This window comes from Gasterosteus aculeatus, chromosome 11 (genome assembly GCF_964276395.1).
Source record: "Gasterosteus aculeatus chromosome 11, fGasAcu3.hap1.1, whole genome shotgun sequence".
Taxonomy (NCBI): Eukaryota; Metazoa; Chordata; class Actinopteri; order Perciformes; family Gasterosteidae; genus Gasterosteus; species Gasterosteus aculeatus.
This window is the reverse complement of record NC_135699.1, coordinates 9,523,089-9,545,702: the sequence shown is the minus strand read 5'-3', so window position 1 is coordinate 9,545,702 and position 22,614 is coordinate 9,523,089. Positions and strand designations below refer to the sequence as shown.

General features: G+C 45.0%; 3 protein-coding genes across 6 annotated transcripts; all 3 read left to right on the top strand.

Annotated features, from left to right (window-relative positions):
* The first annotated feature begins 19 nt into the window (after positions 1-19).
* Positions 20-3,020, top strand: pgls (6-phosphogluconolactonase). 3 transcript variants are annotated; one of them, XM_040189881.2, is made up of 6 exons: positions 20-376; positions 655-945; positions 1,042-1,149; positions 1,237-1,338; positions 2,002-2,142; positions 2,470-3,020. In XM_040189881.2, exons 2-6 carry the CDS (start codon positions 682-684, stop codon positions 2,614-2,616), a joined length of 762 nt encoding a protein of 253 aa, XP_040045815.2. In that variant the 5' UTR covers positions 20-376; positions 655-681; the 3' UTR covers positions 2,617-3,020. The 3 variants fall into 3 exon arrangements, with proteins under 3 accessions (XP_040045815.2, XP_040045814.2, XP_040045816.2); XM_040189880.2 differs by having other exon boundaries at positions 281-460; XM_040189882.2 differs by having other exon boundaries at positions 295-460; positions 658-945.
* Positions 3,021-3,088: 68 nt separating this feature from the next.
* colgalt1a (collagen beta(1-O)galactosyltransferase 1a) lies at positions 3,089-10,062 on the top strand. 2 transcript variants are annotated; one of them, XM_040189858.2, is made up of 12 exons: positions 3,089-3,657; positions 5,854-5,964; positions 6,052-6,169; positions 6,720-6,854; positions 6,943-7,147; positions 7,253-7,372; positions 7,526-7,602; positions 7,716-7,822; positions 7,927-8,059; positions 8,152-8,279; positions 8,365-8,571; positions 8,667-10,062. In XM_040189858.2, exons 1-12 carry the CDS (start codon positions 3,431-3,433, stop codon positions 8,932-8,934), a joined length of 1,836 nt encoding a protein of 611 aa, XP_040045792.2. In that variant the 5' UTR covers positions 3,089-3,430; the 3' UTR covers positions 8,935-10,062. The 2 variants fall into 2 exon arrangements, with proteins under 2 accessions (XP_040045792.2, XP_077939783.1); XM_078083657.1 differs by having other exon boundaries at positions 3,288-3,941.
* Positions 10,063-10,820: 758 nt separating this feature from the next.
* gmip (GEM interacting protein) lies at positions 10,821-22,601 on the top strand. The gene is made up of 21 exons (XM_040189846.2): positions 10,821-11,088; positions 12,334-12,424; positions 13,048-13,144; positions 13,287-13,326; positions 15,156-15,281; positions 15,943-16,007; positions 16,097-16,204; positions 16,321-16,401; positions 16,633-16,794; positions 17,001-17,138; positions 17,626-17,816; positions 17,998-18,089; positions 18,174-18,236; positions 18,357-18,446; positions 18,536-18,678; positions 18,794-18,961; positions 19,058-19,195; positions 19,305-19,504; positions 19,596-19,920; positions 20,505-20,607; positions 21,279-22,601. The coding sequence occupies exons 1-21, from the start codon at positions 11,043-11,045 to the stop codon at positions 21,782-21,784; spliced, it is 2,973 nt and encodes a 990-aa protein (XP_040045780.2). The 5' UTR covers positions 10,821-11,042; the 3' UTR covers positions 21,785-22,601.
* The last annotated feature ends 13 nt before the right edge of the window (positions 22,602-22,614 follow it).

Genomic DNA, 22,614 nt, shown 5'->3' with positions numbered 1-22,614 from the left:
CAAAACTCAAGTGGTTGTCACGGAAACGGTGTTGCCATCTACCGGCCGGGAGGACGCGTAACAACCGTTTGAGCGACTCAAATATCGATTATTAATATTGACTTCGCTTCTTTGTTGACCTGAGACCCCCCCTCCCTCTGTTATCCTCTGAAGAGTTTGGTTAGTGACGTGCTTTTCATATTTAAGTCAATACACTTGAGTTTTTAGGACGTGGTAGCTATGTAGTCGGGGCCACATTGACCAGCATGCTTTGCGGCCTAAACATAGGTTCTGATTGGCTGGGAGGATCTGATTCCGGAAGTAAGTTTGTGCGTCGAATTTCATTTGCCGACTGAAAATCCTCCTCAAGACAATCCGCTGTTGAGATTCCAACGAAGTAAATTGTTTTCTTTTTTGTCGTAAAGCTGTTGTTTAGGAAACGAATATTACTCGTCCTGCATATTTCTGATATCAGCCAAAGGTTTGTAGCTTTTAGATGCAGTCCTCTCTGTCTAGTTTACATTATCAAGATAATTTATAAAAATCTTATTAAGAGTAGGGCCATAATAAGCTGATGATCAGGATCATTGTTACACACGACAGGACTTGCAAAACGGTGTTGTAATCGACTTCCTTGTGTTGCTCAAACCTGCTCTTTCTCTCTGTACACCCCAGTAGCTCTTCGGGTTAGATTGCTCTCCCATGGCTGGCAGAAGGGTGGTGGTCTTCCCCTCCTCGGCGGAGCTCGGTCCCGTGCTGGCCCAGCTGGTGACATCTCGGGCTGAGAAAGCCATCGTCGCTCATGGCAGGTTCACCCTGGGCCTCTCCGGAGGAAGCCTCGCGTCCATGCTCAGCAAAGAGCTGCTTGCTCTGCCGGGGCTGGACTGCAGCAAGTGGGTGGTCGGTTTCTGTGACGAGCGGCTGGTCGCCTTCGATGATCCCGAGAGCACCTACGGGCTGTACAAGGTATCTGTTCAGCAGGGGCGCTTGTCTTTATGTGTCCGGGTTACATGCATGTGTTGACACTGGGGTCAAATACAACCATTTGCTTCTTTTTTGCAGAGTCAGCTGTTTTCCAAGGTCAACATCCCTGACAGCGGGATCTTAACCATTGAGCCCGGTCTGCCAGTCAACGAGTGTGCAGAGGATTACACCCGTAAACTGAAGGAGGTACGAACATCTATGCTGTCCTGCTCTGGCTCGTAGCCAATGCATCTTTTTTTAGATTGTAACATATTGCTTCTTGTGAGCACACAGGCCTTTCCAGGTGATAACTTCCCAGTGTTTGACCTGTTGCTGCTTGGCATGGGGCCTGATGGACACACCTGTTCCCTCTTCCCAGATCACCCGCTGCTAGAGGTGAGGGCAATACTTTAGTGAGTCTGACAGACATATCCGCAACATTTGTATTGTCTGTCCGAGACCCCATCCGTCATAGTGACCCCGTCTTTAATTCTTTGACTTGGAAATTATGTTTGTTTTTTAAACCAATATGAGAGCACAGTTTTATTTGGAATGCATGTATGTTATTTGTTTATTGAATGAACTTTGATGTACAGCGCGACTATTTTGGGAATATCTATCATGTTGCCACTGGTTATTCAAATTCAAAGTTCCTTCTTTAATCATACATTTAAATATCTTGTTTTTCTCGCAGTTGCCCTGTGAATCATATTGTTTTATTACATTCTGGCAGCCTTGCTAAGTAAGGTCTGGATGCATTTAGGGCTTTACTCTTCGATGTGGTGCCTGATTTTCTTGTCTAGAAGTACAATAGATTTTTTTTTTTCTACTTTTCACCATGTATGCATGTCCAATGAGAGGTTTTTTGTTTAAGCGGAACTTTGAGGTCTGGAATGATGCCTCATGTTGCAGGTCTGTGCGGCCTTCTCCCTCCTATTGTATTGTATTTCACAGTCACACTATAGTCTTGGGTTATGCTTCTCTCCTTGGCCGTTTTTTTCGGCCACTGTCTACATTACACATGATGGATGATTGTGTTTGGCTTTACCCCATCTGCAGGAAACCGAGAAGATTGTGGCCCCCATCAGCGACTCTCCCAAACCACCGCCACAGCGCGTAACTATGACGTTTCCAGTGGTGAACTCCGCACACTGTGTGGCTTTTGTATCAACGGGAGGAAGCAAAGCGCCCATTTTGAAGGTAAGATGCATGTATGTCTTTTACTGAATGCATTTCACTTAAAATATCTTAAAAACGTTCCGGTTTCAAGGGCCAGATGTATTATTTCAGACGAGGGCATGTTTAGAGACAAAAACCCAAAGGATATGAGAAAAAATCTAAATGACAGAAATCCGCCTGCTCTGTAGGTTGAATTATATGACTCCACAGTTAGTGATACAATGTTCAGGATTACAAATAAACCAAAAAAGAAACAAGTTTTATAACCCAGTAGAAATATGGTTGTACAACAGTGTTACGTAACAATGCTTTTGTTATTATAACACGGTGAGTATTTGTTTTTTACAGGAAGTGCTGGAGGGCAGACAGGGTCCGGCGCTTCCAGCGGCCCGTGTTGTCCCGACCAGCGGCGAGCTGCTCTGGCTTGTCGACAACCCTGCTGCTGCTTCCTTAACTATCCAGGTAGAGAGGTTAGAATCAGGGGCCAAACTCTAGAGCGTCCCGCCCCGTCTGCCAAACGAAGGCTGGAAGTCAACACTGCTGTGAAAACCTAATTGAAGAAACTGGATAATAGTGCAGAACATTCCTACTTTCTGATAAAGGGGTAATTGTTTTCCGTAGCTCCCTAGCTTGTGAGCTAGGGAGAGGAACAAGAAAGGTATTGTGGGTGCTTTTTTGCTAATTGTTCATACATGTCTGGTGTGGTTAAGCTTCATTCAAGGCCCACTCTACTCAAAAATCTTATTATTTGTTTCGTTGGAATCCGACAGTCACTGTACAGAATAAAGTGCAGTCTAACATTAAAAGTCAGTCATGATCCACATTTTTCAGTGAACAAAAGTGTGATGAGAAAAGTTGAAAACTGCAGCAAACTCTGAGAATAAAGGATATTAAATCAATACACCATTTCTTTCTGAGTTGCCGCCGCAGAACAATTTATAAAACATCCAATAAAGTATCAGCGTTGACTCAACACTCTTGGGTGCATCTTACAACCATCTATAACACTTTTATTTCTTGGCAATTACAAAAAATAAACAGCGAACTGAACATGTTGCCTCCCCGTGTCTGCCGTGCAGTCCTCCTCCCGGGTCCGTCCCCTTTAAGCACCACATCCCGCCCCTTTAACGCACAACTTTGCGGCGTTGTCACATCAGTTGCGCTGCACAGATTTTTCGCCCTCATGTGAAGAGACAACTTCCCCCCGCAGCCGCCGACTCTTCACCAGCCGCACAGCTAGACTTAAAAAAAAATAATAATAAAAAAAAATAAAATTAACCGCCATACATTTGTTAATTTGGCCGCCGCCATGCCCGGACTCGCCCGCCTCCCCGCCGCCCTGCTCGCCCTGCTGCTGTCCGGCTGCTGCGCTCCCGCTCGCGCGTACTTCGCGGAGGAGCGCTGGAGCCCCGAGTCCCCGCTGCTCGCGCCCCGCGTCTTCCTCGCACTCGTCTGCAGGAACGCCGAGCACTCGCTGCCCTACTTCCTCGGCACCGTCGAGCGCCTCAACTACCCCAAGGAGCGAATGGCTCTGTGGTAAGTGGACGCCGGGGACATCGCGGGCTAAGTAGACGCGGCTAAAACGGCAACTTTGACGTCCTTGTCGATTGAGATTAGAATAACTTTTTTTTTTTTTTTTTTTTCAAAATGGGGTGGACCTGCAGGAGCATGCCGGGGTACTAACGGGCACAACGCTGCGTTGCGGTTTTTAAAAAAAGTGTCAAAATCCTTCACGAGCAGGAAAACAGCGTGACGCCGACTCGTCGGCCCGAGCATCGGCGTTTAAAACAACCTTTTCTGGCACCTCTGGTTGTGCAGAGGTGAGCACATCTGTCCACTGCGCTCATCGGAGGGGCCATCTGTATACGTGGAGGGGAGGGGACTGATCTGGCCGCGAGGGGAGCCGGGTGATTTCACACTAGTCAGAGTGTCGCACTGTTGTGTCTGGGCTGTCCATTAACACACACACACACACACACACACTCTTTTAGGCGGCCTCTAGATGTCTTCTCCTCGGGTCCAGATCACCTGCCTTTTCCCAGTTAGGCCTCGAGTGGATTGATTGACGGCACGATCCTCCCATCAGTGACCACACGCACTTCACAGCCCACAGATCTCCATCCTTTCTTCCAGCACTAAATAAACACAAATGTAACTAATCACTAACTTAACTGCATTCCGTTTCATCTCACTTTGCCTAATTCACGTCCATCTTTTATAAATGGCTGTCGGGAGGAGCCTGAACTGGGACAATTTGCCTGTTTAGCTTCGTGCAGGACGAGGCGTCCTGTGCTATTCACTTCATGTGCTACATACTGATTAAGGACAGTAAAACCCACTTTCTGTCATGCTGTGTTGCGGCCTCCTTGACATGTTTTCTGTCCACGGTTTTCCATGGGTGCCGCGCCTGCAAATTAGCCTTCAAAGGCAATTTTCTTGTGGGGAGTACAATTGGCTTTTATGGACCATTAAGCCCCTGTCTACCAGGCTCAAGCAAAGTTGGGGGAAGTGAAAGGGAGGTGTTTCTCACGTAATGACAACATGCTCCAACAGCCCACCCGTGCTTACACCCTGCAGCCCGGAGCAGTTTGCATGACAGCCTTGAGGGCTCAGAGAGGTATGCTCTTCCCCCACCAACCCCCCACCTTATTTTGGGGTTTTGTATCAGGGGGAAAAGTCATATTGCTTTTTTGTTTCGGTGATCGGAGTGTAAACCGGGTTTAAGGGAAGGACAGATTTCCTTTGAAACGTCGTGCTGTGTGCATTGAGCGACATCTGTGAAATCTAAACAGCTGTGAGATGTTGTAAACACCTACAGGCTGTATGCTTTCTGCTAAAGCATTTTGCAGCTGCTCGTAAAAATGCCAAATCCTCCCGATCCAAACCGGCTAAAGTGTCATTTAAATCTTTGGCGTCTGCAAATCTGGTCTGAAACAGCAATGTCTGTGAAACGCTACTCGTCGCGTTGAAACCAACAAAGGTACATTCTTTTAACAAATATTTATTTTAGCTAAACATGAGGCGGGGACAGTCGGTGTAATTCAAATCATTCAAAGTTTGCGAATTTTGTCAAATGCACGGCAGCAGTGACGGGTGGAATGGTTTAGCAGGGAGCTGATGTGCTCTCACGTATCCTCGTGTAGTCTGACAGCAGAACCCGGCTTGGCTGTCGTCCCTCCGAGCATATTGCTGACTCTCCGGCGAAAAGGAAAATCTGCACTGCTGACTGTCGAACTGAAGAATGGAAGGCAGCGGATGTGGTTTTCCAGCATTAATCCTCTCTCTTCATGAAGAGATCCAGATTTACATGTGGTTTGATTCCATTTCCACGCAGGATGAGATTCAGCATGCAAGTTGCCCAATTTGTGAACAGTTGTTTTGCACGTGGCTTCAGCCATTTCTAATTCCATTTCCTTCTATTTTGAGCTATTGCAGACATTTTTATTTCTGTGAGGCTGATTATTCAGTATTCTATGGTTCATTATATTCCCATTGTAACTTAGACGTCCAGTCGGTGTTTTGTGATGTTGGTATCAGTAACACTTGTGTCAGTTCCCACTGCTGCAGACAATACGCTCACACAAAGTGAACACTGGGCTTTTGTTATCTGAGACACGGCGTTGATTTTCAACTCGGTTGATCCAGTTTGGCCGACGTTCCCTTGTTGATAATGTTCAACTCCTTCTGATGTTTAAGCAATTGTAATCATTAACACTTGCTGTTTATTGACAGGGTGGCGACGGATCATAACCAGGACAACACCACAGCCATTCTGCGGGACTGGCTTGTCAAGATGCAGAGCCTGTACCATAATGTGGAGTGGAGGCCAAAAGAGGAACCACAGTCGGTTACTTACTAGAGTTTGCGGTGAAGCGTTGTGTTGCTAAAACTCTAAACACAGTCTGATCACTATCCGAATATCTCCCGTAGACATTATCGGAACGAAGAGGGTCCGAAGCAATGGACCGACCTCCGTTATGAGCACGTTATGAAGCTGCGTCAAGTAGCAATGGATTCAGCTCGCGAGATGTGGGCGGACTACTTCATGGTAGGTCGGCTAAACTACTCTTTACTGGCACGAGAGAAAGCACGATGACAATGAAAGATATCCCCCCCCCCAAAAAAAAATCGTTATCCTTTGATAATAGCTGCAGGATAAGTAGAGATAAGGCAAAAGCAGCTACATAGTGGTTATTCAAAAATGCATCTTTGGAGGAATCAACCTCTTTAGGCATTGGTAAGGGTGCTGAAAATGGACCCAGTTCTATGGTTAAAGGGTATTTGGTCTGGTTAATTTTGGATCTTTACACCATCGTGACACCAAGCTTGATACTATTTAAAAATCCAGCATTTATATTCCACAGCCCACATTGTCGAGCTTTAGTGGGGTATAATTTCGAAGCAAAGTGCAAGCAGAGTTGCAATCATTCTGTGCTGCCCATTTTGCAAACTCTCCTGGCCTTCACCCTTCAAAACCTAAATGAAACACATTGGTTAACCATCTCAGTTTCAGTGCTCCATCTAACCCTCGCGTCCGGCTCAGCATTTCTTTTGAAGAGTCCCTATATGTTGCGCTCTTCTTTGACTATCCTATGTAGTTGGCGGACTGCGATAACCTCCTCACCAACCCCGATGTGCTCTGGAAGCTCATGCAAGAGAACAAGACCATCGTCGCACCAATGCTTGAATCCCGTGCAGCCTATTCTAACTTCTGGTGTGGAATGACCTCTCAGGTATTGTGCTGCGGAATCGGTGTACACGCTGGTGTATGAAGGTTTTTCAACACGTTTCAATATTGAATGCTCTTGAATCCATCTTCAGGGTTACTATAAGCGCACTCCTGCCTACATACCCATAAGAAAGCAGTTCCGTAAGGGCTGTTTTGCAGTTCCCATGGTCCACTCCACTTTCCTGATAGACCTCAGGAAAGAGGCGTCCAGGCAGCTGGCCTTTCACCCGCCACACCCAGAATACAGCTGGGCCTTTGATGACATCATTGTGTTTGCGTTCTCCGCCCGGATGGCAGGTATATTAGAATAAAATGCTTAAATCTAAACAATTCTCTACAGCCTTTACAACCTAAATAGTGTGACTTCCATATTGAAACATCTGCCCCCTCTTCTCTCTACAGATGTTCAAATGTTTGTATGTAACAAAGAGACCTATGGGTACTTCCCTGTGCCGCTGCGATCCCACAATACTTTGCAAGATGAAGCCGACAGCTTCTTGCACTCCTTGCTGGATGTTAATGGTAAGTAGCTTGCATTCAAACATGTGACTTTCTTAAGTCATAAGTTTGAAGCCTGCATTCTACTTCCTACTCTTTCACCTAATGACAACTATCAGCACGGGGTCCTATATATCATTTACACATTTTTTGCATCCATCTTCTTCCGCTTTATAGTGCGAAATCCCCCAGTGATGCCTTCCAAATACATGCGTGTACCTAGAAAACAACCTGACAAACTGGGCTTTGATGAGGTGAGTATCCAGTGATGTGAAGATGGACGCTGCAAAAATGTCCGTCTATCCACTTGTGCGCTCCTGAAATCTGTCATTTCTATCGACTTGGCTCAGCTGTTGTCTTCTCGCAGGTGTTCATGATAAACCTGCAGAGGCGGACCGACCGCAGAGAACGTATGATGCGGGCTTTGTACCACCAGGGGATCGAGTGCAAGGTCATTGCAGCTGTAGATGGAAAGTACGTTTGCTTCGTTTAATCGTTCCTTCATGTAGTACCCGGCGATCAAATCTGCCCTTTTTTATTCTCCGTTGGGTCAAATTTGTTCTTTTGCTCCATTTCAGAGCAACAAACATCAGTGAAATTCATGCAATGGGCATCCACATGCTCCCTGGATATAACGACCCATATCATGGTCGCCCACTGACAAAGGGAGAGCTGGGATGCTTCCTTTCCCACTATAACGTCTGGAAAGAGGTGACCCCCCCCCCCCCCCCCTCCCTCAAAAGCCAGGCGTTTGAGCGTTTGTGAAGCACAGATAAATCTGATAAATCTGTGTCTGGCCGTAGGTTGCGGAGCGACGCCTGCACACCTCCCTCGTGATCGAAGACGACCTGCGCTTTGAGATCTTCTTCAAGCGACGCTTGATGAACTTGATGAGGGAGGTGGAGGATGAAGGACTGGACTGGGATCTCATGTGAGCTCACGCTGCCTGCAAAAGTCCTTGATAGGAAAAGTTTGCAAGTGGCTCTCACTCCACCGTTCTATTTCTTTCTCTACAGTTATATTGGTCGCAAGAGAATGCAAGTGGATCACCCGGAGAAAGCCGTGCCTAATATACACAGCCTTGTGGAGGCCGACTATTCGTATTGGACACTCGGCTATATGATCTCGTTACAAGGTGCGGAGAAGCTTCTGAAAGCAGAGCCACTTAAAAGGGTTTTGCCAGTGGACGAGTTTCTTCCCATCATGTACAATAAGCACCCTGTGTAAGTGGACCCTTCCCAGTCGCACTCCCAGCATGAATATCTGCTCAGGATTTTTGCTGTTTTTTTGTTTTTTGATTTTACCCTCTCACCCACAGGCCCGCTTACATGGAGCAGTTTGAAACCAGGGACCTGAAGGCTTTTTCAGCCGAGCCTCTTCTTGTGTATCCAACTCACTACACGGGCGACCAGGGCTACATCAGCGACACTGAGACGTCCACGGTGTGGGACAACGACAAGGTCCGCACCGACTGGGACAGAGCGCGCTCAGGAAAGACCGGTGAGCAGGCCGAGATCAGCACCGAAGCCCAGAACTCGGATGTGCTGCAGTCGGCGTTGGACAGTACAGCACGGGACGAGCTATGAGAGGAACTGAAGGAGAGCCACACAATATTTAACAAACCACCTTATTATTAGTTTTTTGCTTTTTTTAATCATGTCACACCTTCAGTACTTTTGATTTTGCATCACAGGATGGATGTGACATCATAGCTTGTAGAAAGATTGAGTTCAGCCACATGTGACATGTAAAAAGGGAACAGGTGGGTCTTGAGTTGTTGTGTTATCTGTTTGTAGTTTTTACTTTATAGAGGCACTAGACTTGCCCCTTTGAGTGGCATTTGCAGTACCCAACTACTTTCTGTCATACAGAAATCATTATATTAGCAAAGAATGCAATTGGACTGTGACACCAGTCATCGTGCATTTCATTTTGTGATGGGAGTTTATACTGTGAAATGCATTTTCTTTTTAAATATCTCAAGATGACATATGCAAATGTAAGGCTTTGCAGACATTCATGTCTGAAATCAAACCTTAATCATTCTACATTTCCAAGTCCAAGAAGAGAAACATGTGCATTTATTTTTCTTTAATATTTAGGTGTTTGCATATTGCTTGGTTTTTGAATAATCATTAGCCGACGCTTGCAGTAGAGCTTTACCAAAGCACCAAAGCACAAATACCAGTTGCATCCAACTGCGGGTCAGATATTTACAGACTGCTGTATATGTACCAACGCTTCTCATTGTTTCAGTGTCTTTAGTTGCCACTTTGGGATTGTTTCCAGACTGATGCACCCAACCCGCTGTTGACATGTTGACATGGTTGTAGAAGGGAGAAACCAACGTTCACGCCTCAAACTGGCGTGGGAGTACCACGGTTATTAATGCCCCTTAAGGTCCCTCAAAATGAACCCACCTGACCACATACAAACACCACCCCCTAATCATTTGCAGTTCAGCCTGAATCTGAGCAAATTGAATGGGTAAGACCTGATAAAAGGCCGCTGAAAAAAAGAATATGAAAACCATAAACTCTATTATCACATATTGTTACATTTTTTAGATGATTATTCTGCTGCAGGTTTGTCTCACATGTTTTAACATTTAATCTTCCCAGCAAGTCGGTTTTCAAAGTATTAATAAGGTACGTTCAGACATGGATCTTGCACAAAAAATGATAAATAAAAATAAAATGTTGAATTTGTGATTACCTACTGTGATATTGCATATTAGCATGCTGGTGTAACTAAGTCTTTCTCTTTTAAGGTGAATGCAGCTTGATCTTGATATTTCTGTAGCCAGTTACAAAATAACTGACAAGACCTGATTGCCATCTTCACATATAACCTTTGTCTTTCGAATGAATTTGTCACAGATCATTCTGATGTGTTATAAGAAACAGGTTTATTAGTTTCGATTGAAAGCTTCTGATACAGTTCAGTTTATTGAGACCTCTTTTACACCTCGTGTTCTGAGCTGCATGTGGATCTCTCAAAGCGATTGTGAGACATTTATCGCAGTTATAACTAATTGATTAGTGTGAGCTGCACTTGTTTTAACTGTAGTAACCCTCAAGGTGTCATCGTTTTACTGACAGTTCGTTAACTGAAGCTGTGAAGGCAAGAGAGGACAAAGCAATACGGAACAATTCAGTTGTAAAGTGCGAGCCCTTCTCTTTAAGTGAAGAGAAGTTGATTTTATTATGTATTCCAAAGTACAGATTAGGAATGAGCTGATAACTTATGTGAAGGTGGAATGTCTGCACCGAATGTCACGTATCCGTAACTCGTCAATTCATACGTGACATGCAACCCGTCTGCTCTCTAACCTCCACTGAGGCCGTATTTTCTCTTTCCAAAGCGCCCGTTGTCATTATGTGTGCAGTGATAGCGTAGGTGGGGCCTAGAAGTGACAGAAAGATACACTTCCTCTTCCCATGGTGGTGAAAAAGGTTGGCCAACCTCCACTCTGCCAGAGGAAGACCGTTTGAAACGGCGACAAGCGCAGAGCTGTGTGTGTGTGTGTGTGTGTGTGTGTAGACATTGCACTGCAGATATTTCCGCCTCCTCTCCCCTCCCCTCCCCCCTTCAACCGAACTCTTCCACATTGTGCATTTGAGTGTGACCTTAAGTGCATATGATGTGTGAGTCGTGTTGGTAGGGTCCAGCTCCCGTGTGTTACTCTGTAGAAATGGAAGAAGATCAGGTGCCGAACAAGGATTTCTCTCAAGACACAGGTAAATACCAAGAATGCGATCTCGTTCTTCTTGTTTCAGCGGAAGTGAGGGCTCTCGCTTCATTGTATAGGATGTGTTACCCATCAAGCTAGATGTTCTAAGGAATACGTTTATAAAATATTCTCTTGCTCCGCGTTGACTTGAAATTTAGCTGACATGGCTGTTGTGCCGTTAGGACCCGGGTGTTGTGTGTTGGTGTATGCACAATGTTCCTGGATGTGCCTTTGTTAATTGTGTAGCATCCTCCTTGTCAAAGCGGTGCAGGTGCTCTCTTGACTCATTTCTTCTGTGTGACTTCTGTATTTGTTTTCAACAAGATACGGCAGTCTTTAATCTTTGCAATAAAAATAATGGAATACTCACTGGAGAACAGCGAGACTGTGGAGACGTGCCTACAAAAATCAGGAACTTTTTAGAATGGAACTTTAATTTTGGTTGAAGTTAGATTGAATTAATAAATTTAAAATACATTGAAGTATTTCATACGATACAATACGAGTTTTTCTCTGATAAGAAGAATTTGAATCTGTGTTTTTTTCACTCTATCACTGAAACAAGGCACGTTCTACCACATTACCTAGCACGATACAGAAATTGCAAGCAGGATGTGGTTGTTAAAATGGAGACGTCTGACCGAGCAAGACGCCTTTTTCTCATTGGTTTCTTTTGTTGTAAATCACCGGTTTGAACTTTTTAGTTTGAAAGATGAAACATCAGTTAAATAGTACAAGTACAAAACGTACTACGTCGTTCCTCTGCATATTTTAGTTCATATTCAATTCAAGAACATTTTCTTTCTCGGAAATGCAGAGGAAATGCTCGATATAACTTCAGGAGAGGAACTATCATTTTCTAACTTAATATCTTCCTTTTTTTCACAATCCGAATGCATGTCTGTCTGTCACAGTATATTATTGAACGTTTAGCCGATGACTTTTATTGAGCAGCCGTGAAGTAGTGCAGAGGACAACAATGTGTACCTCAATAACCACATCAGTAACATTTCAAGGAACCAGCAGAAAGGAGGTCAGAGTCAAGTGTCTCATTGCTCATTACAACATACCTGCTGTATATCTTTGTTTTGTTGCATTGTAAAGAAAATAAAACATCATAGGGGGATCTGCAGTCAAATGCAAAACTTTTATTTGTTCATAATGATCTTTTAAGGCTGTTTGATCTTAAATTTCTCACACTGAACCGTGTTGTTTCTTTATTGATCTAAATCTATCCGATTTGTCATTCCAGATTTGAAGAAGGTGCATCACAAATCTGAAACCAAGCGATACAGCGAGATCTTCAGAGACTTTGATAATCTCGATTTATCTTTCATTTCTTCGTAAGTGTTATTCATTTCCAAATGGACATTTTGCTATCAGGTTTTTTGCCTTCAGCTTGCTCGCTTTGATCATAAAACTAAGGCGCAAAATGAGGCGTCATTCGAAGATGCTGTGAGCTTGGCTGGTCATAGGAAACCATACAGGATGAAACTGATCCATTTGTCAATTACAAGCAACCATTATTATCTTCTGCTTCGGCACCGTATGTCATGTTTATCTAAATATATTTTTGTGACAACCACTGCAACCTTTTATAACACATCCGACCAGAGCTCATCGTCATTGCTGTGAAGTATCATTGACTTCCAAAGTAGAAGTGCAGTAAAATAACATTTTATTAGCACTTCCGACAGCACTTACTTATAGCACTTTTAGTTTGGCTTCCTTGAAGAAATTGTACTTACTCGATTCTTGTTGTGTCTTTGGATAAAAGGGTCAGCTGAATGAAGAATGTAAATGTAAAATAAATTGGCGAAAGGGTGTCGATAAATGTACCTTAAAATGTACATAAGGCCATTGCTTGCCCCTTAAGTGTTTGCATGTTGTATGTGCCTTAACGAACCCTGAGCGTTTTTTAGGTCTTTCTTATAAAACACAAGCAAAACCTCATCTTTACATTCAGTACAGGGGAGTCTCTACTGGCCGACTTTGACTCGCCGTCTATCACAGAGTCCATCTGTACAGGAAGCGGAGATCTCACAGAGCAGCTGGATGTGTCTGTAAGGAATCAATATTTTAAAATGAAAGCAATAAATACTTATGTTTGCTGCTTGTATTGTTTGTCTTGTTGACTTTGCTGATCACACCAGTTCTCTTTTACGTGACCACAAAGAGGCTTTTTAAAATTGTTTATCTCAACAGATCAGTGGTGAGGCCAATGACGCAGATGGAAACCAACCAGGTAGGATTTGTGTGACAGTGAGAAGGAATGAAAAAAGTTTGCAGTTCTTACAGACGTTACTACGCTGAATGTTACAATCCGTCCGTGAATTAGAGAGTTGTTGTTGTTGTGGTTATAGTCACTGGTTTAGTTACAAGTTTATCTCAACAGCAGATTATTGGTGATGATGTCAGTTGTGATGTCAGTTCAGATTGTTTATTGTTTTCAAAAAATGAGCACGGTGTTGTAATTTCCCGGCTGTAACAAGATTAGGATAAAGGGACGGGATTAAAGCAGGAGACATCTGCTCTCAGTTTGCACTTTAAACCAAGCAGAAGACAGAGAGGTCTCCCCAAAGAATGAGGTGTCTATGCTGAGCGGGCTACTGCAGTTGAAACAGAGACCAGAATGTTACTGCCCAAAGGCGCAAAGTACATGCCACAGAGATTAGGATTGGCAGAGACATATGTTGTTCAAAAATAAAAATATTCTCATTTTTTCCGCTGCAAATGTTCCCTTTCACTTCAAGTCCAAACCTGTCTGACCCCGATGAACGCAGTGATTCATGCTGCATCCCGCTAATTCCTGCTATCAATCTTTTTTTTCTTTTTTTTTTCTGGTCGCATGTGTTTCCATTGGTTGTGCTCGGTCACACACCAGGAGGTAAACGTCACTGGATGCTCCTCTAAAGCGTGTCAGTAGTCAGTAGGAAAATCTGGACCTGGCAAGGATAATCCCCAATCCACACGCAGGAGGCTATGGCCGAGGAGCAGCACAGAATCTGCCCGGGGGCCGATTTCTGGAGGTTCTCAGAGCTTCTCCTTAAACAAAACACAGGGAGGAAAGGCTAAGAGAGGTCAACCTTGACAAACGTTCTGCCCGCATATCCACCATTACACCATCTGGAATTGCCCGTTCTTTCTTGTGGATTTTGCTTGAAGATAGGGGGGGGAAGATCACCGCTTGGATTTGTATTCCTCTCGAACTGGATTTGCCATCCGTGCAAAAGGGAAGACCAGAATTAAATATGCATGTCTGAGTGGGGAACTTGAGGGAGAAGTAGTCGCAGTCCTCCTCGCATGCCTGGCATTGCGTGTTTTCGCACTTTAAAACAAGGCTGAATACTTCGAATCGCAATGTCGTGGGTGAGAAGAAGTTCCTGAGCTGCTTCTGTTGCCCTGACCTTTGGCAACAAGGGAAAATGAAGATGTGTTTCAAAGGAGTTTGACATTGTCTTGCAAAATGTTGTAAAGTGGATCACGGGAGCGAAAGAGGAAAAGTTGTGTGGGGCAAGAGACCATGTGATTGCCATGCATAGATGCGTCCGCGTCTCGGAAGAAGAACCACAGTGGTTGTCACTTATAGACGCCCTGCCTGACCACAGTAGAGCTGTGACACGACGGCCGCCGACTGGTGCTGAGGGGTGTCGGTGACGCTGCTCTCGTTGCTCGGCTTTGTGGGGCCAGGTGTGAGCAGGAGGGGCCAGGCAGAGAGAGGAAGAGAGCAGAGCGGTGGGGTTTATAGTAACCTTCCACTCTCAGGTCACTTCCCATGTGTCACGCTTAACGTGCCGAAACCTACTGGAAACCACAGGACCTGCACAGTGAGGGTGCCGCTGTCTCCGGCCATATACGGTCATGGTTTCCTGTTTTGGGTTTGTGTATACGTTTTAGATAGTTGTCTTTTTGCATGCGATAGTCTGGGAGAGAGTTTCACTTCCATGGACTGGGATTTGTTTGAGGCCCGAGGCTGGACTCGCTGCAGTGTGTGACCCAATGGACGCTGTGGGATTCCTGGGTCCAGCTCCAAGTGCGCCGAGCCTGAAGTGATGCTGATGTACTCCCTCTCAGCCCAGGAAGCAGACCTGGCCCTTTGTCGGTGTGATGATGGAGTGGAGACGGCACTGCAGTACACCAAGATGTGGTGCCGCTACGCTAAAGACCTCCTGGGGTGGTTGGAAAAGAGAATCAGCTTGGGTAAGTGCACATGCTGCTGAAGAAAGGAAACGGCAGCGTGACGTGCAAATTATTGTCTTAACAAATACCTGCTGTACCTATCGAGGCATCTCTGTCTATTTGTTTTGATTTGCAAGTACCTGAAAGCGTAAGAAGAAGAGCTTATTGTCTTGTATTTTTAACTTTAATTAGCATCAGTAGTAATGCCTCAAGACATTCAGATATTCCAAGAAAGGTCAGATATATATAGACCTTAAGACAGCAGTCAGCAGGGCGCGGCAAGGAACAGCCTTTCTTTTTACCATCCATTAATAAAGAACCAATACTTATTGCTTTTGAAAGCCTTGATTTGTCTGGTAAAACACCTTGTTTTAACCTGCAATAACATGGTCTGTTTGTATTAGTTCACGCTGTGAGGGCATCTACGGATGGGGCAGTGACCTCGTTGAACTACACACTGTACACACAGAGAGAGAGAAAGGATTAGAGGGCAGATTAGCAGGGCAGGGTAATAAAGGGAACGGGGTGCATTTGGAGTCCGTAGACACCGATTATCCTCGTATCAGCCTGAGCACACTGAGATGCTCAGCATGGACGTCTATTGGTATTCAGTGTCCACTGATGCGCTCTGTCTTGTGAGTAGTGTAAGCTTATAAAAAATCTTTCTTTTGTTTGTTGACAGAACAAGAATTTGCAAAGAATGTAGTCAAGGCAGCAGAAGGAGCCAAAGCCAATGTGGGGCAGCAGGTACAGTTTTGTTTTTGTGTTATCAGCTTGACCAGAACGGGTTAATGCTGCTATGAGAAAGCTGTCTGAAATGGTTCTTGCCTTTCTAGGAGATGATGCCCCTGCAGTGCATCTACACTATGGCGCTGGAGCAAGACATCAAGAACAGTTTGTCGGCTAAAAAGACATCAGAGCTGCTACAGAACCGCTGTCATCAAGTATGGAAGTCCAGACACATCCACAAAAGTTTGAGTCATAGCAAATTCTCTGTCCTTTTGAGGAGGTTTATGTAGCCGTGACTTTGTGTTTTTAATTCAAAATCTCTGTCCCAAAGGCCTTGGCTGCCAAGAAGAATGAGATTGACAAGTGGCGCAGAGAATTTAAGGAGCAGTGGGCAAGAGAGCAAAGGAAGATGGTAAGTTTATTACACCGTCAAAACTAATTTATCCAATTAAAAAAAAATCCAACGGCCTGGATGCCTGAACGAGCATCTGAAGCAAACATATTTCCCTCTGCGAGAAAATAAATCAAGTCAATTATGAGCTTGTTGATTTCCACTTGAAAGATATTAACTGCACATGGCTCACACCAATAAAACCAACATTTTCTTCCCCTCCGTGTGTCCACCCCCCTCGCGGGTTTTCAGAACGACGCAGTCACGTCGTTGAAAAAGGCTCGTCACCAGTACTACCAGCGCTGTGACGAGCTGGAAAAGGCCAAAGCTGTCTCTGCTAAAGCTGTAGATGACACAACCGGAATGAAAACACTGGATAAGAGGCGGAAGTCCAAGGATGACGCCCAGTCTAAGGTGAACGTCTCTTTAATGCTCTACATCACTATTACACGTATACAGTTTGAGTACATTTTACCACAGAAAGAGAATATATATTTTTAAATGGATATTGTAATTCAGCTTGTTTATTGTTATTAACGTTTAGCAATACAAATGAAGAAATATGATGAAAAAATTGTGGACATTTATAAACTATCAGGTCTTCTCTCTGTCCCCTGCAGGTGGCGGAGGCACAGTTTCTGTACAAACAGTGTGTTACTGACGTGAAAACCCACCAGGATGATTTAGTAAAGGTCAAAGAGAAAATTATTGCCCACATTCGTAAGCTCATCTGTCAGGGAGACACTGTGCTCAAGGAGGTTGGTATAAAAATTGTGAAAACTATACATTTGTGTTGCTGTCAACTTGTTTCTTTATTGCATGTACTGACTGCAGCATTTGCTACATGTAAATAGTTAATTGTGGCCGTGGTACAAACATGTAGCGGTAATGTCTTGCATTTATTTTGGTCACAAAGTGTTTGGTCACAAAACGTTTACTCAACACCAGTGTGAAACGGGACATTTATTAAATGCTTGCAAGAGCAGAGTTGACACACACATACTAGACATGCATCGAGGCTCCTCAAAGGATTCTTCCTTTGGCTTCAAGTTATATAGTGTATATTTGCCTCTAGAATGGAATAAAACAAAGCAAACAACTGTTGTAGATTTTCTACTCATCAGTCATGTTTCACTGTGTTAAAATCAGCAGTGGTGAAGATTCTAAAGGAGATCTCTGATGTTATTTATTACACTCATGCAACTATTTGTTTGATTAATCTAACATGTCTCCCCTCTCTATCAGGCCACAGTCAACATGTTTTACTTCCAGCGGCAGCAGACGGAGTCTGTCCCCCTCGGCTATCACAACCTGGAGTCGACTTGCAGGTCCATGGAGCCCGGCGAGCAATACATGCTCTTCGTCCTCAGCAAGCGTCGCCCTGAGCAACCGCTCCAAGTCTTCACCTTCCAGGAGTACGTTCGTCCGTCCAAAGGGTATGCCCATCTCACCCATGACTGTGCCTGCTGTTACTTTGGCTGTGTTTAGCGGTTTAATACAATCCTAAAGTAAGTCTTTACAATTCAAATTGTGGAAAAGCAGGAAGGAATGCTTCAAATCTTCCGGGTGTACTCTTTATTCATTCAAATTATTGCCGCAACCCTTTTTCTTTTTAAGGAACAAGCGAAAAACCAGCTACGCTCTCAGCTCTCTGCAGGACTCCGTACCGTTGACAGACGATAACCCTTCCAGACGAAACAGCGATGGCAGTGAGGAATCCCCCTGATTAAACTATAATTAGATCAATTATACCCTTTAACTAATGCTTTTTGTTGTGTTTTGCTGATCTCCAGGAAGAACAGGGCACAGTGACAGTGAGAGTTTCGGAGGCAGTTTGGAGTCTCTGTCCAGCCCTGGTAAGCACAACCCTGCGTTTGTTTCTGTAACTTTCATTGCATACGAAAACATTTCAATGATATGCGTATTTTCCTTCCTCTCCACTGGGTCTCTGCTCTACGATCAATGCATGAATCAAGCTCACACTAATAGGAGGCTGCCGAAAACAGCATCCACTTTGACGGTGTCGTCGGACGACATGGACGAACGGGACGTGCCGTCAGAATCGGGTTTGTTATTTGCCTTTTTTATAAACTCTATAACCGCTATCCATCCCGTGGGAATTATTATCGTTATTACCTTCAACCTCTACCCACAGAATACATTGATTGTCCGCCGGTCAAAGTACGGACTCTTTCCCAAGCCGCGTTGACACACCGACTGAAGAAGATGAAGAGCAAGATGGTCAAATGCAAGCAGTGTGAAAACTATATTGTTGTCCATGGCGTCGAATGTGAGGAGGTATGAAACGGGAGACATTCACACCCTGTTTTAAGAAAAACAGCTCAACGTGAGCGGTGCTGAGCGAGGTTCTCACGGCCCTCTGTGACGTTCCTTCCCCCCCCTCACCTTTTAGTGCGGGATGGCTTTGCACAGGAAGTGCATGGAGGTTTGTCAGCAAGAGTGCGAGCAGAGGAAGGGGACGGTGTTCAGAGTGGACCTCTCTCTGCTGTCTGGTGACGGTGTGCCCTTTGTGGTGCTGCTCTGCACATCGGAGATTGAGAGCCGAGCGCTGTCGGTCCAGGTATCAATTGCCATCGAGACGCCCCGCAGTATTGGAAAAAAAGACAAGTGTTAGTTGCGGTTCGATAGCAGTTTTCTGCCCTTGTCTTTCTCCGAGGGGGTGTATCGTGTCAGTGGGTCCAAGCCCCGCATCCAGAAGCTCTGCCAGGCCTTTGAGATTCAAAAGGAGCAGGTGGATCTCTCTGACATTTCCCCGCATGACATCGCCTCCATCCTCAAGCAATTCTTCAAGGAGGTACGGGAGCCATCGCCGCGTGAACGTGACTCAATGACAAGATTGTTGGCGTCGTAGCTTTCCTCGCTAATCTCAGCGATTAACGTGTCTATTCCTCGCTCTCTTCCAGCTCCCGGAGCCCTTACTAACCTTTGACCTGTACAATGATTTCATAACGGTGGGAAAGAACATTCAGCACACGAATGAAAGTGAGCCAATGCCAGACACTAACGAGACGATGGAGATCATTGTGGGCCTGCAGAAGCTACTACAGAGACTCCCTCCACATTGCTACAGCACTCTGCAGCACATGATGTCTCACCTGCAGAGGTGAGCATGCAGCAGCGCCACAGATCTACCCGCAAGATGGTTTGAGTATTTTCATGATGCTTGAATGCGTCTGCTCTCTGTCTTCGCACAGAGTTTCAGAGAACCTCGAGAACAAGATGTCCCAGAGCAATTTGGGTATTGTGTTTGGGCCGACGCTACTGCGCCCTCTCGTGTCTACGGACATGTCAATGCTGGCCCTGCTGGAAACAAGTTACCAGGCAGTAGTCGTTGAGTTCCTTATCACGCACCATGACAAGCTTTTTGGCCTTCATCGGAAACCCAGTCCCCCTCCTCTCCCGGCCCCCGCTGAACCTTTGTCCGACACCCCTCCCAGAGCTTCCTGTGCCCTTGATGGGGAAGTTTACGCCATCTCTGAAGACGAAACCTCCTCCAGAGAGCGGCCGCGCTCATTAGACGTGAGTACTGCAGACACGGAACAGCACACAGCACAGACGTGTTCGCTGCTGTATTTGAGTGTGCGCTATTTTTTACCAGCCTCATAAATGTGAACTCTGTAAATAGTAACATTATACTGCTTCTGCAGTTTTATATCAAAAGCAGTTGATGGGCAAACACATAGGTTGGAGTGAGTTTGTGCCTAAGCTACTTTCCTGAATAATTGGCTAGTTGTTTTAAGAGCCTTAGCATCTTAACCTCATGTTCATTCTGTCGGGATTAACACGCTGCTGCTGCTGCTGCTGCTGTCAATGCATTTCTCCTGCTCTTTGGTCTCTCTAGCACTCCTATTGCTTATAAATAGAAAATTGTTTACCCCGCTGTGTACAGTGGCTCTAGCAGATGGATTAGAGACACAAAGATAGAATTATATGTCCTTTGGGGGGGTTAAAAAGGGGAAAAATACTTTAAAAAATATGAAAAAGGCTGATGGATCCAGTGATAATGAATGGCCTTTCCCACTAAGGACCATTATCACATACTGTGATGTTGCAGTATTTCAGGTTAAGACGTGGTCTGTCAACACCCTGTGTCATTCCAACAGAGTCGAACAATCAAGAGAGAGTCAAGCGAAGGTTATATATCTGACAAGTCTTCATCCAATGAGGCAGTGGACCAGCTCAGCCCTGGAGCCAATCAGAGTGCAGGTATGCGGGACGTGGTCATAGAGCGGCTGTGCCTGACGAGCACACGTGAACAGGACAATGATAGAATTGGATTCCTAATGGTGATGTCCTGTGTAGTTTATAGGCGTTTGGATCTCCTTCTGAAGAGCTTGTTAACTTTATTTCTCACAGACAGGTGGTTTGTTACTCAGTTTCCACCTACGCACCAGATAAAGTGGGTTCACGGTGACTCAAGGGTGTGTTGTGGCATCCTTTATCTCACTTTATATATTTCCTCACGTTATTTTTACTTTTTTTCATTGACGTCATCTTGATGGCCGCGCTCAGTCTGAGATTTTATCGCTTCTCGCTTTGCTCTTTCTGTGCTTTCTTCTCTGTTCTTATAACACCAAGCAGCTTCGAAGCTCCTATTCACAACCAGAAACGTTAGTATATCAAACCCCAATAGTAGAATTTGTTACTAATTAATTAGCAAACTTGGAAATGATGACTTCTTTAAACTAGTTTCCTTATAAAGTGAATTATTATTATTATTATTATTACAGGTAAGAGGAGAAAAAATATTTTGGATTGCAGGGTGAACTTTTCCCATGAAGGCATTTCTAGATAACCAACTTAAGTTTATCTTAATCAATAAATATGTTTGCATAACTTTTATGAAGAAAACGCTTGCTCTCCTTTCTCTGCCTCAGTCCTGGCTGTGAGAGGCGCATCGAGCGGTCCTCGGGGTGAGCCGAGCGGGGGACCGGACTCCGATTCGGGGACCCAGCCGCACTACCGCTTCACCAGACAGCCTGTGAAATATCACCGGCATCACAACCCGGGAATCAGACTCTCCAACCCGGGCAGTGCGGCCGGACGGCCCGCAGCCCCAGCGGGAGCGTGTACGGGCAGTGCGGACAGCAGCCGCAGCTCTTCCCCGGAGCCTCGGACCCGCTTTGAGGACCCCCCGCGGGCCCTCCGGCTCCCCGCTGCCACGGGGAACCCGGTGGACGCGCCGAGTCCCCGAGAGGTCGTCCAGTACATGCTGGCACTGGACTCAGCCGTGGCCGAGACATCGGTGGCGTCCGGTGTCAGACCGAGCGCCGCAAAGACGATTCCCGTTGAGCGCAAAGTGACCTCACCGGCGCAGAAGATCCTGTCTGGACTGAAGCTGAGGCGCAGCCACTCGGGGAAAGACGAGCAGCTGTTCGTCTGAGGAAAGATGGAAAGCTGCGACCGGGTCACTCGAACGCGTTCACACAAAACGATGTATGTCTGCTTTATTGTGCGTAGCAACTATCAAGATTCATTATATTTGTTAATATTCAAACTCACTCATATTCACACGCACAAGTATATTCACAGAAACTGTTTTAAAAAATAGCGGATGAAAGTTCAATTACCTTTTACATTTCTAATATCCAGACCAGACGAGAGAGGCTCACATATTCATTCGTTCTAGAAAGACATTTCTCTTATATTTGAATGCAACAAGCAGGTGGTTTGAGGTGGTTAAGAGACGCAAACTAGCACATATCAAGTTTCAGCTTCTGTCCTGAACAAACTATGATGACATGCAGTTAAAAACAAAGTCTTAACATAATCTTATTGATATATGATTGATGAGATTGATATATTTCCTGTGTTTTCTGAATGTTTTATGGGTTATAGATGGGAAAGATATGCCTTCATTGGAGTCACGGTGGAGACATATGTGACCTTTGTTTGCTGCACCTTTTCTGTCTTCACACATGGGGGCAGTGTTCTTCCACTGTGGGTGGACAACATGCCAGACACAAAGAGGAAGGGCAATAAAGCCATTATTTCTAATTGCATGTTTTGAGATGTAACTTTTCCACTTTCTACATCGGGGCTTTTTCATCCTCGGGCCTGTTTCAGTTTAGAGTATAATGCCACTGAAAGCAAAGCAAACTGTTCCGATGTCTAGATGTCTTCAATTGTCTTTTTACGTTTTCATCATACTTCACCAGAATCGGGCGTTTTATGCACAAAATAAAGCATTTTCGTTCCCCGCATGGAGAGATG